This window comes from Dermacentor silvarum, chromosome 1, assembly GCF_013339745.2.
Source record: "Dermacentor silvarum isolate Dsil-2018 chromosome 1, BIME_Dsil_1.4, whole genome shotgun sequence".
Lineage (NCBI taxonomy): Eukaryota > Metazoa > Arthropoda > Arachnida > Ixodida > Ixodidae > Dermacentor > Dermacentor silvarum.
Window position 1 is genome coordinate 346,944,034 of NC_051154.1, and position 20,069 is coordinate 346,964,102.

At 46.5% G+C, this 20,069-nt stretch overlaps 1 protein-coding gene across 5 annotated transcripts in view; it reads left to right on the forward strand.

Moving 5' to 3' along the window:
* Positions 1 to 20,069, forward strand: part of LOC119437396 (protein zer-1 homolog) — a 166,690-nt gene that overhangs the window by 137,715 nt on the left and 8,906 nt on the right. For 2 of the 5 annotated variants that reach the window (XR_007465026.1, XM_049660496.1), the window contains one exon: positions 19,225 to 19,288. The exons of the other annotated variants lie outside the window; for them this stretch is intronic. Coding sequence is in view for 1 of the 2 variants with exons in the window: in XM_049660496.1 (XP_049516453.1) it covers positions 19,225 to 19,288 (64 nt within the window). In the remaining variant the exon portion in view is untranslated. The remainder of the gene's footprint in view (positions 1 to 19,224; positions 19,289 to 20,069) is intronic. 5 annotated transcript variants of the gene reach the window in all.

A 20,069-nucleotide genomic window follows, 5' to 3' on the forward strand; every position in this document is an offset into this window, starting at 1 on the left:
AATTTTGCCTTTGCTTTGAGTTGTCGACAAATTCGACTTCGCCCTGCCATCTGCTAGCCGCCTGGTTAGCTCAGATGGTAGAGCGGCTGCCCCGGAAAGGCGGTGGTCCCGGGTTCGAGTCCCAGACCAGGACGAATTTTTCTTCAACTGCGAGGCTTTCTTTCGAGGAACCCGGTTGGGTTTCCATTGTAGCAAATTGCTACATTTGGGTGGATGTCTCAGTTTCCCTTTAATATCTCCCTGATGATTTCGGCGGTGAAAAACAACAGGAAGAAATCGACGGCTCTTATGAACCGCCGCGCACACTCCGAAGCGCGACTCCAAGGTCCACTCCCGGCTGCCTTCTTGGACAAAACTCTACTCTCTGCGCGGCTGCCGGCAATGGTCCTGTCCGAACGACGTTGACACCCTGCAGATAAGAACTGTGACCTTTAGAACACGCCGGAAATCCTTCCGTCGATGCGCGGCAGCGATAACACAGTCCGAGAAGAAAGCGAAACTCACCGGCGGATGCCTGTCAATGTTCCGGGGCGGTTTGCCGCACTTTCATCGTCCGTATTGAAATCCAACAAATCAAAGTCATCTTCAGAGTGTGATGCTGCTATCATCCGAAAATTCCAGCCCAGATGCGTCAGAATCCGTCGAAACTCACCGTTTCCGTGGAGCGGACGCGTGCGACGTAGATGCCATCTTGGAAACGAGTGCTCGTCGCCCCGACTATGCAGGCGCTTTAAAATTCCCACGCATTGGAAAAGAGAAACACAAACCGAAACCGATAAAATAGTCTCTTTTAACCAGCTCGATGGCGCTAGCTGTTCGAAGCGCTCGGAGAGGCGCGAAAATTCACTTGTACCATCGACACATACTGTCGACGGGAATAGGCGCGGTCACGAAAGTGCTAAGCCGACCCCCCCAAAAGTATTGAACCAGAAAAAAAAACTTACCTCAAATGTAGGTCGAACAAAAAGCGAGGACAGCATTCACGAAATGAAACAGCATTTGTTAAATATGAATATGCCGAGCTCATTCTACGTCACTATCGCTGCTAGCCGCGTTGCTATCTTCCTTATCGCTGTCATCTTCAAACAGTGCACTATATTCAGTACCATCAAGCGCATTAGAGATGCTGCACTTTTTAAAGGAGGCACGATCAATGTTCCTGGGTAAATGCCATCCACGTTGCGGCGCATCTCCCATGGCCCCCTCCGACGGACGTTTTTCTTATCGATGCCGAAGTCCCGTTTGACGATGCCTCTCCGACTAGCACATCTACCGTATTTACTCGATTGTAACGCGCCCTTCATTGTAACGCGCACCCGCTTTCTGTGACAACAAAAAGTCCTTTACAGTACCGCGCACCTCATGCTTTCAAACAGAAATACAACTTTCTGTCATTTGGAAACACAGATTTCCTCCCGACGCACTGAAGTTGCGATGAATAAAAAAAAAGTCGCAGTTTTACCCGAAAGGCGAAGCATAGAATGCGATATCAAATTAGTAGACCGTTTACGAAGTAAGGATAGCATTTTATCGACCGTGTAAACTTGCAAACATTCGCTTACTAATAAATTAACAAGCACGGTGTCACGCGCGCACAAGCAAGCTGAAGTCCCTAGATTCCTGCTCTTTTTAAAGTAGCGACATCTACTCGTTGGCCATCATTATCTTCCTAGATAGCTTGTGACCATCACGGCCGCTGCTATCTACACTGCTCGCAGCAGCGTGCAAGTGAATGCGGTGAACAGCGTTAGGAAGAACATGGCTGCTGGATGAGCACCGCCCAATGAGTTTCGACCGCGGTGCTTTAAAGCTTGTCGTACTTAAAGAAAGCAAAAACATATCTAGGGACTTCAAAGCAAACATGAACACATCTCACTCGCTGACCGCGGAACGAACTGTCAAAACGCTGGAGGGACGAAGCGCGGCGAGCGAACTGACCTTCGTGCTAGCATGCCTCTCCCTTCAACGCAATGCTATCTAGGAAGTTAATGATTGGCCAACGGAGTAGATGGCGCTACTTAAAAAAGAGCAGGAAATCTAGGGACTTCAGTTTGTTTGTGCGCGCATGACACCGTGCTTGTAATTTATTTAGTAAGAGAATGTTTGCAAGTTACACGGCAACTGATAGCGGCGAAAACATGGCGTGCCGCTGACTTTCCCCGTTGCAGAATGGCTTTCAAGATAGAGCGAAGGCGATCGTATCGCCGAAGTGGATCGTCGCAGATTACATCCTGCTTAGGTCCACTGAAACTGTTCCGCATTGCTTTGCTGGCGAAAATCCTCTCCTTCTGTTTGCGCCATCCCAAACGCAAGTTTCGGATTCGTCGAATGCCCCTTGATGCGGCCCGATTTCCGTCCGTCTCCGCACACACGATCAGATCCTTCTAAAATTGCGGCATCATGATGAACTCAGTACTTCATGCTGATAGAGGCAGACGCAGAGAACATGAAGACAGGCGGTAGACGTCTAAGCACGTGTACTGCAGCACACGGAGGAAGCTACGGAAGCTAGGCTAGAGAGTAGCTAGGCTCGACGCGCTTGCGAGGCGGCCATTTTGAAATGCTGACGGCTATGTGGTACGCAGATTTAGTGTCGTGGCAAAAGTGCGCGTTAGATTGGAGTAGCGGCACTATAGTGGCATCGTCTGTTGGTGCCATTACGATACGCCATGCCGTGCGCCGATGCTACACCATACCGAGTACTACCGATACAACGTCAAAATGTCGACGTCCCTCGTGTCCCTTCAGTTTGGCTACTGGTGCGGCTAGTAGCGGCTGCGATACTGACTTTTCTAGATGCCGCTAACTATGCACCATAGTTATCAGTTTCAGTTAAAAATTGGTGCATTTTTAAAATCCGTGAATCTAAGCTGACCCTAGAGTTTCGTATATGATTATTTGAAAAAAAAAAAAGTCGGCCTAGATTCGAATAAATATGGTATAAAAATACTGTCGACTCCCATTAATTCGTCCTCGGCTATTCGACTTCTCACCTAATTTGAACCCGCTGGAAAATCCTGGTGAGAAATCGTAAATTGCTTTGGAAGGACAACTCATTTAGTTTGAACTCGAAAGCATGTGGCCTCTGTCAATTCGACCGCCACCCCGGCAACCCCATGATGCACATAGCGATTACTAAAAGCTTTAAAACAAGAAATTCAGCAGATGGTGCTACTGCTTCCTTAGGCGACGACGGTGATGGCAGCAACGTGCCCTAGAGTGATCATGATGACTTGCGCTGGGCCCGGGGCGAAGTCTCTTTTCAGGATTTTTCAGTGCTGACGACAATGTTGCGGTCTGTGGACCACTGACTGACTATGACATGTATAGTATTGTAATACTCTAATAAAGTAGTGTATGAAGACAGTCCTACTTAAAGCAATACAAAAAGATTTGAATTCGTTTCATTGTGCTGCCATTTGTTAATTCAACCTTTCGAATAATTCATCCTAATCTTGTTGTCCTACAAAGGTTGAATTAATTGGGAGTTGACGGTATAAGAAATTCAAAGCTGACATTATATGTACAGGTTTTTCTTGTGATGTATTGTCCTGATTACGCATAACGAAGGTGCATTCACTGCATTGCTTTGGCTGTGAGCATTCTCTGCTGTATAAGCAGTTTGTCGGAGCTTGCATCCGGTGGTGCATACAGTAAATCTCAGTGATGCGAATCTCTTGGGACAAGCACCAAAAATTCATATCACCCTAAAACGTTTTTAAAAAATCTGGCAATGGTCAAAATTTCTACTCTCCAAAATTTTTTTCGTAATCCTAAGGGCTTCCTTGATTTTGTGGCGGAATATTACAACAAAATACACAGCAGAATTTTAGAAGATTGTACTTTTTAGTGTGTGGTCTTCGAATCGAAAGATAATCTGGCTTCTAGAGGTGCTATCGCACTACTGATCACGCGGCCTTCCCTTGACACAGCACCGCTGTCTTGTATCGTTGAAACATGAGAAGCACAGAGTTTGTATAAACCAGTCTCGAGAAAAAGCTTCCCATAGCGCTCATGCATTGAAATCGGTAACCGCAAAGGCGCCGCCCATGTTGCTACTCTGTGCAGGCGCGCAGGTGTAGATAACAAGATGTGATTCAGACAAGATGCACAATCAACGCAAATCCCGAGTCTCCCTCTGTATGGTTGCACCATCTAGTTCAGCGCCTGCAAACACATCCTTCATGCATCGTAAATTTTACATCGAAATTTTATAAATAGCCATTGGTATCTGTCAAAATATACCGACTGAATATATATATATATATATATATATAATGAACTTTACACATTGTCCATACATACGAGCTACATGTAATGCCTGTTTTTGCATCATATTTTGATTATTTTTACCGTTATGAAAATGAGAGGTAAAAACATGCCGGTGTCCTTGTGGTGCCACTTTTTTCGCTTTGATTTTCCTCTAGCGTCAATATAGTAACCCCATGCATGCGAGATCGGAGCTTCAGATAGCCGCAGCAATCAAATTTCTGCATGCAGAGAATAAGTAAATAAGAAAAGAGAAAGCGAGCGCAAAAAGGAAAATTAACATCACGATTTGTTTCTGTAGTCACGTGGCAGGCAGGGAGCGCATCTATTCGCTGATGAAGCGTTGAATCACTGGTGTGCTAGTTTCGCACATATTTTTTTGGCAGCAGCGAGCTGCGTATTTGCCTGTTCCGATGCCGACGTTTTGGTAGAACAATTTTAACAGCGTTACTGTATACCACGAGTGTTACCGTATGCCGGCTGCCAAGACGGCACATGTATGGAGTTGTAGCGGGCTCTGGTACAGTTTACTGGAACACTCCTATACAGCTTGTACAATGACATGGCAGCTCCGAGGCTGCCCGCCTTCGATCAATAATCTTGCGAGGGCGGAGTCAAGGCGAAGTGACATAGGTTGCCCTGGCAGCAGGAATGCGACTGGCGCATCAGCGTTGTTGCTCTGCCGGCCTGACAGCGGCTAGTGCCTGGCGCTACTGTTGCGCTGACACCTCCTCACCGGCTCTGCTGGGGATAGTGCAGTGGCTTGGTTGTTTGTATCATCTGCCACCATACGAAAAGCTGTTCAGAACATCCGAAATTTGTCATGTTGTAAGCTAATGGACATGTGCCAGGACTTTTGTATCATCCTGAAATTCGTATCAGGCGTGAGCTTGTAACGTTTATGCCGTGTATTTTTACTGCAGCGAATTTTTTTTGTTAGAGCAATATAAATCACGATGATATTGTCACCATTGAGTGTCCATGTAGGCAGCCTGTAGATAAGGAGTAATTTGCATACTTATGCGCATAAATAACGAAGCTATATTAATTTCCTGACTATAGATCGTTCTTTACATTATCTAGGTGAGTGAGGAATTTTTTTTTAATGAGCTCCTGTTAGAGCTATGCGAATATTTAACATTCGAAGGCTCTCTGAAAACAAAACGACTCAGAAAAGGAGCGCCTATCACGTCGACGTCACTGGCCCCCACCTTTCATCATGCTGCTGTCGTTACCAATGGCATGGCCCTGCAAGCCGTTGCGTTGCAGGCTGTCCGCTTTCGTGGTTTTATTCACTTAATTTTTTTCTTCTTTATATGGTAAGCAGTTTAGAATTTTAATGCCAGTATAGCAGGGAGCACGTGCTGCCACAAACTTGCTATGCTGCACAATGGATGCAAGAGGGAATGATGGTGTAGATTTTGTGCAACCACCGGCGTCAAGACGACAATTGCACTGTTGCTACAAGAAAAACGCAATCTGCAAGGCATCTTCTCATGGGTCCTTGCAAATGATGACAGTGCCAGCAAGACAAAAAGCAGGACTGCAATACTGTTGTCGTAGTCATATCAGTTTCACTTTCGAATGCGAAATATTCTTTCGCTTACCTCTTACAGGAGCTTGTTCATTGAAATCTTTCCACTCAGCTAGATAATTTTGAGGACAGGCTACAGACTGCTCATTTGCTTTAGCCATCTTAGATCAATAGTTATGTTAATTAATGTACCGTAAAATACCGATCAAGCACCCCCCATCGACGTGAGGATAATGCAGGGAATGGTGGGAAGGGGGCTCTTGTTTGGAACTGCCACAAAATTCAAGGTAGTGGCCAAGAATGTTACGCCCCCCCCCCCCCCCCAGACAGAAAGAAAAGTTTGGAAAATGTTTTGTTAGATGGGGATGGACAGAAAGAAAAGGAAGACACACACAAAGTGCACTGGAACTAAAAACTTTATTGCAGGGCATTCATTCTAATCGCTTGCAAAGCCGTCAAATGAGTCTTCCGAGTCTGATCTGAAAATGAGGCCCAGGCACTCTGTCTGCAAGCCTTCACGAAGTTCTGGTGCCACGGCGCCGATGTCACAAAGGCGGTCATGCAGCTGACCATCCTCGGAACCATCGAGCGTGTTGGCAATGCCGCATCCTTTTAAAGGAGCACGCGACTGTCTCTTCCGTGACAGCGGCCCATGCCTCTGTCACAAAGTCGAGGGCATCCTGTCGCGATGGCTTTTTTAAATTGCCTTTCGGGGTTCTGTCCTCTTTTCTTATGAACATTTCCCACGCACGCCGAAGGTTGGCCTTAAATGGCCTATTCCAGAACACGTCAGCTGGCTGCAATAGGCTTGTGCAGCCTGCAGGCACGTCTGTGTCCCGCTGCTCTAAGGCGTCCTTTGTTGCCTGCTTCTTGTGGATGGGTGCCTGATCGAGCACAAGTAGTTGCTGCACGTCATCGCTGTTCGGCCCCCACACCCTGGTCAGCCACTCCTGCAGCTTGTCTGACGTCGTCCATCCATTTTTTGATGTGGTGACGCGGACATTGGCTACAAAAATAAAAAATAAGTTAGCGGAAATCACTGTGACTGAGCATCTCCATTATCCTTTCTTTCTGCTTTGAAAGCAAGCAATAAAATTAGCAGTGGCTTAGCTCGGCTATGCCAGGATATACGTAGCGTAAGCTAAGTCGGCCACATCGTTCAGAACCGGTAGACCTGCTGGCATGGCCGGGTAACGATACCCATTGGTAACGCTAAAGAGTGGAATCTTCTGCTTAACGAGAAACTTCTTGCACGTTGCACAAACCCGCGCCACGGTTTCAGCCCACTGAGGCACCGCCGCTAAACTCAACGTTTCACGCATGGCACTACTCAGCGGCGTCAAGTCTTTCATGTGCCATAGTCTTTTGCACACGTCGCACACATATCCAAACGGATTGTTTACGAAGTCCGTCTGGAAGGTCCGAGTTGCACTGGCGCTTTCGCTGAGTTTCACAGTATATTCAGTCGATCGGCGAGCCTTGACGTCATCGACGGCGTTTTGTTGTTGCTGCAGGGGTGGTCGGGCACGTCGCTCAGCGTCCTGGCGACGCCGCTTTGCTAGACGTTCGTCCCTTTACTCCAGTGTCTCCGCAGCACGTTAGCCATCTTCTGTTCATTCCTCCTACGCTCAACCGCTAATTGCCAGGCAACTACTTCAAGCTTCTCCGTTCTTCTGCGCTGTTCAGCAGCATTTGCGCTCTCCTTCTCCATGGCTATACCACACTGGCAAACGCCAGTCAGAAGCGCAGCGGTTCCAGCGCAGTGTCAGACGGCAAGGGGCTTTAGACTGCACAGCGAGCGCGCGCCGGCGCCAGTGCGTCTACCACGGCTACGACGTCACTCCTCTGGAATGCGCAGACCGGCGGCGGTGAGTCGCGCGCACACCGTGGTGAGTGTGGGCTACGACGTCGATGTGGGCTACGACTGTGTGGTGGAGGCTACGACATCACTCCTCTGGAATGCGCACACCGTGGCGGTGAGTCGCGCGCGCGGCAGCGGCACACTCCGCCGCCGCCGCGCGCGAGAGGTGCCGGCTCCGGTGGCTCCGGTGCGCAAGCCGTGTGACATCACTGATCCTTGCGCATGCGCAGCACGGCTCTTGATGTGCCGCGCGAAACGCGCTTGGCTAGGCCAGTGTAGCTAACGCTACAAAAAGAACCTGGTGCACAAGGTCCTCACACACCTGGTATGCGAAGACTCATGAACGCCTTGGGTGGAATTCTTCTGCTCGGTTCCTTTTGTATTACAAAAGCTGGGAGCTTGTGATCACTTGTGCATGCTGCCAATGCAACCGTGAAGCCCTCCGGGCGCAACCAGTGTTCGCTATTTGCACAGTGCTCTCGCCGACCACGTTGTTTGTCCTCTTTGCCGGAGAGTCCATTCTGACCATCGTCCGGTCATTTCATTTGAAGTGTTGAACAAGGTGTACTCGTGGCATGTCCGGAGAGCATTCACGGCAGAGTGAAAAACCTTTGCTGCCTCCGAGAAATCTTCGGGTATCTTCTGGCTTTCGTTGGGGGCATGGCACATTGTAACGCCGAACCGCTGTTTCCATCTCTTGATGTATTGGCTGGATGCAACAAAATTTCCGAGCTGCAAGCTGTGCGCTATTTTAACAGTTTCTTCAGAGAGAAGTCTGTTACTTACAGCATGCCCTGCGCTTCTTTCCCATTCGAGAAATTCAAAAAGAGCGTCATCCATTTCTTCGCTGAACACCGGCACTCCATTGCTCAACTTCCGCCGAAGCTTGGCCTTGCCAAAGTTCTGCTACAGCAAAGTCTCATACTTCTCCCACTCACAGATTCTCTTTCTATCTACACTGAAGTGGTGAGCTGTCGCGTGCACATTCTTTGCATTGTGGCGATGCCATCCACGACTTCGATTTTCTTTTTCACTGTGTATGAATGCATGTCGCGAAGTCACAGCCACGTTTGGCACTGTAAAACAACAATGATAAAATGGCGAGCGTTGCCAGCGTCAATGTTGCCAGCGTCGGTATGGGAGGCCCGTTCTTGGATTGGATTTTGGATTAGACAAGAACGTAGCCAGAAGCACGGTTTCTGGCATGGTTTTGGTTTCGATAGTTTCGAGACAAGTTGCCAGAAAATTGGAGGCTGGGGGCTTGTTTGGTAGTGCACGATAACTCGAAATCCTCAGATTATGGGAGGGGGGCGCTTGCACGGGTGGGGGCATTTGATCGGTATTTTACGGTAACTTTGTTAATTATGCACATACCTGTGCAAATTACTCCTTATCTAGAGGCTGCTATTCTGTAGTCATCGACAACTTAAAAATTACAAACTCCACCCACAAAAACGCAGTGTACTTATCTTTCACCTCTGAGTCCACTCACAACTATACACAATTATATACAACCTATAAGGTTAGCTATTTCCTTGACGTTAAGTGGTATTGTGTGATTGGTTTCAGGATGAAACATAAATGTCTGGGACAAATTTTATGGGTGAGCCAAAGATGATAATTTAGCTTGAAATAGTGAGCTTTTATTTTCCAATTAGCCCAGCATTTACATCAGCAGAGCAAAGTCATTAAGCTGCGAGCAGACTCCAGCTGGCTTGGCTGTCTTTTAGAGGTGAAGGGCAGGTGCACTGCATTTTTGTGGGTGGAGCTTGTTTGTAATTCTTAGATTGTCATCGACTGTATACACTGTAATGGTGGCAATAACGTCACCATGATTTATATTGCTCTAACTTCAAAAACTTGGTGCAGCTAAAAAAATAAAATAGCAGGTATATGCAGTAGTTAACGCGCAAACGATAAGCAAGCTCACGACCAAGACGGAGAACGCAGTACGTCTCATCCGAAGGGTGGCTAACTGCCATCATGGCCTTAAAGAAGACAATTCGTTACGGTTGATTAACGCCTTTGTGCTTTGCCACTTTGCCTATGTGGCGGCTATGCACCGATGGCAAAGAGCAGAGAGGAACAAGCTAAACACGTTGCTCAGGAAGATCACAAAGCGAGCCCTGGGTATACCGATCTTCACCAACACCAATCGTCTCCTCCAGCTAGGCGTCCACAACACTCTAGAGGAGATTGCAGAGGCTCAGGAAAGAGCGCAACTTGCCAGACTCTCCACGACCGCCGCCGGTAGGAGGATATTACAAGAGCTCGGCTACCCACCATCTGCAGAGGCACCAAGAAAATGCCAGTTACCACGGGACATACGAGATTTGATCTCCGTATCGCCGATACCAAGAAATGTACATCCTGAATATAACAAGGATAGAAGGAAAGCAAGAGCTTCCGCCATACTCAAACAGTTCCAGGCAGAGGGGCGTAGACTACGCCTGCTTTGTTGACGCGGCTGCATATTGGAAGGGGTGCTCCTTTTCTGCGGTAGTGGTGGATTCCAAACAGCGACTCACGAACTGTGCATCTGTACGAACCGGAGATCCGGCGATAGCCGAGCAGGTGGCCATTGCCTTGGCGATGCTTGATGACAGCAGCGACGTCATCTACAGTGACCCACTGTTTGCCATTAGGGCATTTCAATGTGGAGTGATCTCAGAACAGGCCTTTGCGCTGCTTCAAAAGGCAGGTCCGGATAGAATCAAGCATCACTTGCTTACTTGGTTCCCAGCCCACGTTGGGCACATGGTGGGTGTCCCCACGAACCTCAATGAGACGGCCCACGCTGCCGCGCGCGCACTGACTGACCGCGCTGGCGCTGTAACGGCCGAGGAGAGAGTTACGGATGGTAGGGACGCGCCCGCCACTTATAATGAACTTATTAAACACTTCTATCTTTCGCGGCGACAATACCCTCCTCCTCATCCCAAGCTCACCAGGCCTCAGGCACCAACATTCAGACTTTTGCAGACAGAGACCTATCCCAATCTGTTCACGTTAAATGCGATTAACGTGAACAGATTGGGATGCGATATATCCGGAGATTCACACTGATGATGCGTGCCCTGCTTGCGGGAATAGATCAACACTTTCGCACATGCTCTGGGGATGTATCTTCATAGCAAGCTCTGACCTCAGCTCAGCTAGGTGGGAGGCGGCTCTCCACAGCCCACTCCTGGCTGAGCAACGTTGGGCTGTCCAGCAGGCCCACGATGCGGCCGGCAGGCTAGGCCTGTCGGTCCCGACGTGGGAGCGGCCCGCGACATGCTAATACACGTTCTGCAGGACTGAAACAATAAAAGTTATTCAATCAATTAATATACAGTGTGTTTCCGGGTAAGACGAATTTTTAATGATTCAAAATTTCAAGAATGGGAGATATGCGAAATCCTGCAAGTGCGCTTCCCTGCACATCATAGTTTGATCTACACAAGATGGCAGATGTCGCTCTTAATGTGGAAATAAAGCAGGAGTGTGTGAGCTGGTGCTGCTATCTTTGCCGCCATCTCTTCCTTACTACATACTCACCTGCAAGCCTGCCCTGGGCTCAAGTGCCATGAGCGGGTGGTTAGCCATCTTGTGTTGGGCAACCTAATAGTGTGGAGAAGCCTAGTTCCAGTATTTCACATATGGTGTTTTATGACATCTTGATCTGATGGGTTTTCACTTCCACCACCAAGGCGCCAATTCTGCATCAGTGCTCCATTTTGAAGTTTTCCGTGTTCTGATTTCATGGCAGTGACAGTTGAATGTATTGTTGCCGATTAGTGCAAAATTAGTGCATGTTGATGCTTTTACATGCTTACATATTTCACAAATACTTCATTTTTGTTAGTAATGGGATATGTAGGAGGCAGGCGGAATGTTATGGAAAGCATTTGAAATGCAGTTGTCCGCAGCTACAGGTCGTACTGCAAAGGTACAAACTAAGGGGAAATGTTTCTTGTTGCGTTTATTTTGGTCGACTCAGTTTGATGTCACACCTTGATGGTAGAGCCATTGTAGAGCAAGGTGTTTTAACCTTCGTTTGTCAGCAGTGGAAATTGTAAATAATTTGGTGCTGGGGCAACATATCTCTGTTGCCCCATGGACGGTGAACATCTGCTAGCTGCTGGGCCGAATTCCTGCCGTCCGGCTAAGAAGACATTCATCAGCAAGAACTGGGCCATTGGAGGGAAGTGGGCTAAACTGCATCTAAGCTGGACTGGTCAGCGGTGGAATAGAGTTGTGTGGTTGGATGAATACTAATTCCTTTTGTTTAAAGTGACAGGATTTAATACGTGCAACACCCTAAAGGCACCTGGTTTGTTCCTCAATATCACCTTGCAACAGCGAAACATGGCAGTGGAAGTGTTCTGTTGTGGCCTCTGTGCTTGGCATGTTCAATATACTGATTTGAAGAAACCAAGACATAAAATTGTCTGCGCGTTACAGTTGGATACAAAATCAAAACTGCATTCGCGGCGTTGGCAACAGCCTACTTTGAGAGCTGTCAAATGCAGGGCCATCCCCATCATAACATGGCGACGGAGCACGATTTAGTGAAGGTTGCTGTCGTTTCATTTTGTACTCGACTACGATCTTGAGTGGTATTTCCGGCCAATAAATTCTCACCTCTTTATCACAAATACTATCACTTTTGTGAGATTTTGTGTGACTCTGCATCAGATGTGCTCGCGTAATCAGCCACCAGCGTTTCTGGTGCCGTGCCAAGCTTGCTATCTGTACACAGTGCCATGAACGCTGTCAGATGCATACTTTGACAAGTCCAAAAGCAGTAGTAGTACAGTTGAATCCCCCTACAACGAATGCCGCTACAACGAAATTTCTGCCACAACGAAGATTTTCCAATTCCCCGTCAGCTGCCCATAGAAAGTAATACGAAAAAAAGTTCCTTCATGACGAAGGTGTTTTATTCGTTATTTTTGCTTCAACGAACTTTTCGAGAACGAAACTGGGACTGAATTGCAATTGAAACTGCCGAGTAGTCAAATTAGAAGGCTCTTCCAAAGCTGTGACGATTGTATGTCCACTTGAATGAGGTTTTCGCGAACGAAATCAAATTCAAAGTACCGGTTTAAGCCACTGCAATCCATAGCCACGCGTGGTCATCACGCGTCTACGGGACACTGCAGGGGATCACCGCAATCGCTGCCATTTTCTATTAGACAGTTTTAGTTTAGCGTGGTTACCGGAATAGCGGGCGTACCGGAATAGCGGGATCGAAGTGCGCATGCGCAGAACGCTAACCGACCTATACCGTTTACCGTGCGCACGCTATTTCTCAGAGTTAACGTTACCGTGTTAGCGTGGTGTACGTAGTGTACGTAAAACATGGCGGCGGTCCCGGTCGCCCGCTTCGAACTGAATTTGGCGTTGTTTTTGTAGAATTCACTTTGTTCGTAGCAAATGACTGCGTAAACGGTTTTGCTTAGTCTCATGCCGCTTCGCCGAGAGAGTGTTATGGCTAATCTTGAGGAATTTTCGAGATCGCTTCTCGTTTCGAACGCGCCTAAGCCTAACGAGAGAAATTTTTTCTGAGATGCAAGCGCCATCTGTCGCTAAAGTCGGGAGATAGGCGCGACGACGGCATATGGCCTCTGAGATTGGAGGATTTCGGAGGCTATGGTAGACAGCTTGTACTGCTTGTCTGTTTCGTTGCAGATCGACGGACATGTGAAGTAAAAATACAACGCGCTCCTGGCTTCCATTGCGCTGCCTATCGCACTTTCCGGACGCACACACACATAGAATTAGGTGCCCTGTGTATGCGTAATTCAAAGCGTAATGGAATAGCGTCCCGCACGTAAACTACGCTATCACGCTATACTAAAACTCTCTTTCTGCAAAGTTCGTTTGCGGAACGGTAACGCTATTTCCTGTAACCCCGCTATTACGCTAACGCTAAACTAAAACTGTCTATTGTCTGTGTACGGTCGAAATGGCTACGCCATCGAAAAAGCGTAAATATCTCTCTCTCTCGAGGAGAAGGCACATATGATCGCCGTTGCAGAAAGCGGAAGGAAAAAACCTCGCAGTTTCACTCGAAAGGCCAAGAATCGATTGCGATAGCAGATTAGTAGACAGCAATACGAACTAAGGATAGTAGTTTTATTGGCGGTATAAACTTGTAAACATTCGCTAACTAAATTACCGGGCACGGTGTCACACGCGCACAGGTAAACATGAACACATCTCGCTCGATGACCGTGGAAAGTGCGTGTCAACACCCTGGAGTGAGACGCGGCAATAGCAGTGAGTGAACTGACCTCCGTGCCGTCTCTCGCTTCACCGCGAACTAAACGTCGAAAGCACAGCGCACACGACTCTACCGGCACTAGTTGCAATTTGCCCACATCGCAGATCGCTTTAAAGATGAGACCCGCGCAGGCGCTCACTTTGTGCACGTCGCAAATTGCTTTCAAGATAGCGGCCGTGCCGCAGCCGCTGTTGTCAACAAGATGCTAACGTCTCGTCTGGGGAAAATGACTATCCGCTTGACACACCACCGACTCCGGCGACTGCGTTGAAAGTAATGGACCCTTTTCACCTCATCAGAAAAGTTACCAGAACCCACGGCAATTGCGATGGCTCTATTAATGGACTCTGAGACTCTCGTAACGCCTTTGCTTGCCGTGAAGCGAAAGAAATCCAGGCTGACCTACTTCTGTAAATAAACTTCCGGTAAGCGCAAGCTTGCCAAGCTTGCCTACTTTGTCGTAAATATGCAGTGAAATTGTGATAATTCAAACCGCTTCATTGCGACGGTGCATGTGCCGCAAAATGAGTGTTTCGCAATAGGCGGGGCATGCGCGTTGGGTTACGCGTCGGCCGCAATGTACGAAAAATGCTGTAACAGCGGCGCGAAATGCATTCTCTCGTGGAGTTGACACTTTATCGACTACCTTTGGTACGTCTCAACCTTTGCCCCCGCCCCGCCATCGCGAAGATTTCCCAGACGATGGTTTCGGTTTCGTTCGCGGCTTTGCCGTTTGGCCTACATAATGCATACCAATTTTGCGTCAATGAAGTTCTGCCACAACGAAATTTTTTGTGCGTCCCGTGAATTTCGTGGGACTCGACTGTACCTCTAAATGTGATCACTTGAGATTACCACCTCTGTATGCTTGTTATCCATGGCCTGTGAAGTGCAAATGACAACGACGATGCACCGCTTTCATATAAAAGGCCATTTGAAAAGATGTTTGCCTTCTGTGAAGGTAAATTCTGCACGTCTTGTTTTTCTCTGATCACAAATATGGGACATGCCATTAGTTTACTCGCTCGGCGTGATGGTGGTTCATGACTGAGTCATGAGGCCGTGTCCTAGACAGCGACGGCTTTGTTTATATGGGAAAAAAATGTAAAAATTACATTATGGAGTTTTATGCGCCAAAAGCACAATATGATTATAAGGACACGCCATAGCAGAGGACTCCGGATTAATTTTAACCACCTGGGGTTCTTTCGTCATCATCATCAGCCTATTTTTATGCCCACTGCAGGACGAAGGCTTCCCCTAACAATCCCCAATTACCTCTGTCTTGTGCTAGCTGATTGCAACTTCCACCTGCAAATTTCCTAATTTCATCACCCACCTAATTTTCTGCTGTCCTCGACGGCACATCCCTTCCCATGGCACCCGTTCTTTAACTCTGATGGTCCATTGGTTACCTGCCCTACGCATTACATGGCCTGCCTAGCTCCAGTTATTTCTCTTGATGTCAACTAGAATATAGGCTACCCCCGTTTTTTCTCTGATCCACATCGCTCTCTTCAAATCTCTTAACGTTATGCCTAAAATTTTTCGTTCCATCACTCTTTGCGCGGTCCTCAACTTGTTCTCGAGCTTCTTTGTTAAACTCCAAGTTTCTGCTCCATACATTCGTACTCGTAGAATCCAAGGACCTTTTTTAACGACAGTGGTAAGCTCCTAGTCAGGATTTAGTAATGGATTGCCGTATGCCCTCCGGTCTGTTTTTGTTCATCTAAGTTTCCTTCTCATAATCAGGAGTTCTTGCACCTAAATCATAGTACATGAGCATTTTTGCATTTCATTCCCATCGAAATGCGGCTGCCACGGGCGGGATCGAATCCGCGATTTCGAGCTCAGCAGCACGTCATAGCCACTGGGCTATCACGTCAGTTGGTTATGTGGAAGATACAGTAAATATATAGAGTTTGTTGTTCTTTTAATGCTGGCTATTACAAAACCAACATTAGGAAAAGTACAGGTAGTTACTGGAGAGTGGCGTACTATGTGAGCACGCAGTCAGAGCATGAGAAAACGAATGAAAATGCAGCTTTCTAGCTGGAGAGTAGCAGACGATAAAGGGGAGTCGCGCAGCTGAGGTCACCGGAGCACCATTCGCAGCATCACCATTGTTTGCGCATGAGGCCAATAAATGACCACACTGTTATTCATATTGCATGTCAGTGCTACCTACCTAACCCCAGAAAGCTATTATATTTTTAAACGAGTACTAACACGAAATTTTTAATCGAGATAACTTGGAAGATCAATTTTTGTGGACACACACACACAGCATCTACGAAATATCAACGGTGAATGTAGCTTATTTAAAATCAGTTTTAAAGTATGTGCATGCAGAAAACTGCAAAGCGCAGCACCTCGTGACATTGACATCAACAAGGTAGGTTTGTAAACCTAGCAGAGAATAACAACAGTGCTGCATCACGGGTTTCTGTTGTCTACTATGCTCCTTGTATGTGCTCTTGCTCATCTCATGACCTAGCCCGTGATTGCCACTCTCCCAGTCTTGCTCGGTTGTTAGTAGTGGTGGGATGTTATCTGTGTCACAGCAACAGTTTTTGTCGTGCTCGTTGAGATTTCCCACACTATCTGCTCTAACTGTACTGCACTGACCATGCATGAAACATGAGTACAGTCCAATTTCGAGTGCATACTGCGTCGTTGACTTCTGCCCGACACATTCAAGACTGGGTTTAGTCATGCGTAGGTTTCCCCATGATGGGCCCTCAGCGGCAGAAGTGGACGGAGTTCGTGCGCCACTGGATACAAGGAGTGGACCCCGCTGAAGAGCAGCTGCATTTGTTCACCTCATTTTGAGTGTAGAAAAACATTTATTTTATGCTTACCTCTGCTTTGCCTTACTCAAAATTTGCAGAGAAATTACATTTTATTGTCCGTACAGATCAGTGTAACACTTGACACTCTTACCTGTTTTTTAATTGAGCGAAAAAATGTGAATATGCCTTCATGTGCGGGTAAGCCAGCTGTTGCCAAGACAGCACTAGCATGGACATGTGTCACCGCCTATCGGCAGCTGCTGAATGCAAAGCAATCATTCCAGCTGGGTTGCCACGTGGGAACGGCAGTTGGTTTGGAGCTGCCTGCATCTAAAAGTGATTGGCCATGTCTAGCATGGCGGCGACTCTCATCTGCAGTAAATTGTCACTGCTGGACTCGCGTGACCAGCTGTGTTACAAACCTACCGTCCCCTCTCGCTGTCTGAAATCAAAACTTGGACTGGTCGCTATAAACAAGCTCTAAACAATTAACCATCGCGCGCTGAAGCAAATGTCGTTTCGTGCTGGGATAACTGGGTCATTAGCTACTTATTACAACAGAAAAAACAAAATCCAAAATTTTTGTCTGAGTGCTTCAATAATGCTATATGATGCAGGTGTCGTTCAATGAAGATTTTCCCTGACCCACTTTACATAGGCGTCCATAAATGAAATGTCACACAGTGCTAGACGTGCATATTTATAGGTCAGAAAAAAAAAACATTCAGCTTTTTCCTAATAGATATTTTAGTTTTACAGGCCTGAAAGTCTGGAGCCAATGGAGCATAAGGCAGTTATCAAGTTTCTCTTTCTCAAGTGCAACACACCTTAGCAAAATTTTCAAGAAATGACAGTGTATGGAGCAAATACTCCATCGTATGACGTCATTAAGTACTGGCGTCAGCAGTTCAAACCTGGACGAAATTTGGTTAAAACGGCAACGATTCCCAGTCGACCTTGTTTAGCTATTGATGGGGGCACTGTAACAAAAATGGAGGCCGCAATATCAGAAGATCGCCGCATAGCAATTCACGAACTAGCTGAAAAAATGAAGATCAGTGTAGGATCTATATAAAATATTACTCAGAAACATCAGCCCATGCGAAAAGTGTCAGTGCATTGGTTTCCTAGCTTGTGTTCTGTTTTGACAAGGAGATCTGAGTGACTGTAGCCATCAACATTTGACCACATGATTTAAAAACCAAGATTACTGTTTTGCAAAATTGATTGCACAGGATGGAACATGAGTTCAATATTATGACCCAGAAACAAAATCTACAACGAGAGCAGTGCGACTCACTATCATCCTAAAGGACATGCTTGGAAACCTCATCTAGCAATGTGATGCTGACAGCTGTTGGGATTAGCAAGGAGTAGTGATGAGAAATTTCCTGCAGATAGGTGCCACTGTAATGGGGACCTATTATGCTAACTTGTCGACGAAATTAAGGGAAGCCATCAGGCGTGGCATGCTGTCAAAAGGCGTCCTGCTCTTGCAAGACAATTCTCTGGTTTACAACTCGCATGTTGCACAAATGGAAGCAAGCTCCTGTGGATGTGAAATTCTTTTCCGTACCCTGTACTTATTTTTGAAAATCGGGTAGTTTCCTGATGATGGCACGCTCATCACCGAAGTCAAGTAATGGCTCCAAGGCCAATGTGAGGACCTCTACAAGAGTGGTATCCACAGCTGCATAAAACATCGGCAGAAGTGTGTGGCATTCGGTGGGAGCAGTGTACAAAGAGAAATAAATATGCCAACTTTCGTGCTCATAAGCCCAGAGGAAATGGGTCATGGGAAGTCTTTATTGAACAGCCCTTGTAAATGGAAATACAGTGCCATGAATGAACGGTTTTTGACAGTTTTTGTTCTGCACCTTGTCAAAACTTACTGATGCCTCTATAAAAGTAAAATATAGCAACTAATCTGAAACTGTGTCACTACCATCGCAAACAGCGTGCGATCAGCATCCCTGTGGTTTAACGTTGCATTGAAGGTGTCTTTATTAAAAAGAAATAAAACTTAAATTCTTGTCTGCAAAGATATTGAATACACTGTTTGGTTGGGACACATACTGTGCCACAGATGAACCTTCCTATCATCATGCAGGCAAGGCTACGCAGTCATTTTACTCCTTACACCTGATATGTTAAGATATAAATGTCAACAATTCTGGAAAATGTAATCACTAGTACATGTTCATTGAACATTTTGCTGTGAGACAAGCACAAGGTTTTACTTTCGGAGCACTGTGTCATGCATCTACTAAATAAGGCTTTCTGTTCAGTTTTTATTGGCAAACCTGAGACCGAACTTCCGCATCCTCCTCCCACGAATCACTCGATCATGCCTGAAATGACGTTTTACGCTGTTTGTATTGCCAAAATTATAAATTCATTAACGCTGACACCTTCCAGTGGTATAGACAGCATCAACGCGAAAGTATTGAAGAATTCTAAAAATGTAACCAGTGTCATCCTGTCACATATATTTCAGTGGTGTCTATCAACTGGAGTGGTGCTTCCCGACTGGAGAGTGGGCATGGGTTAACTTCATCCAGGTACCACATCTTCATCCAAAAATTATCGCCCCATGTCTCTTTCAAGTGTCTGCTCAAAAATAATGGAACATGTTATCTGTTCCCACGTAGTTAAACTTCTAACGTCCCTTAAGTTTTTTTACGAAAATCAACAAGGTTTCCTGTGTTTCCTCTGTTACTCAACTTGCGCTGTTAACAATATTAGCTCTAACATGACCACTTCATGAAAACGTGCGCGTACATTTCCATAGAGCGACCGTTACTTTATAGCTACTGTCAACATATCGGTTGATGCTCTTTTTCTTAACTTCAAAAAATCTTCTCCTTTAGTCCTGTTCTTTCAGTCATGCCTGAGGGCATAGTCCTTGGCCTTTTGCCAAGGATTTGCAGGTAACATTTCTTCAAGCATGAGACTCTTTGCAGGTGACTGCCACCTATTTTTCAATAAACAACATATCTTTTAAGTTCACTCCCTTCAATTTGGCCTTCATCAAGTCAAAACCTAGTGTAACAAATGGCTAATGTTTTTGATAACAATATCACCATTTTCTTTTCATTGCTGGCAATGCTGCTGAGCGCCAAGATGTGTTATTACAACACTGTAGTTTCATCTGCAAATACATACGAATTCCTAAGCATTATTTGTCATCATATCTAACATGAGTTCTTCACATGATGCTTGTGATTTACAAAGCTAACCACCTTCTTATTCTCTGCAACGTAACATTTAATCTAGCACTCTCTTCCATCAGACCGCTTGCCTATCAGGCTATAAGAGGAAAGTTTAGTTTGGGGGCTCCTA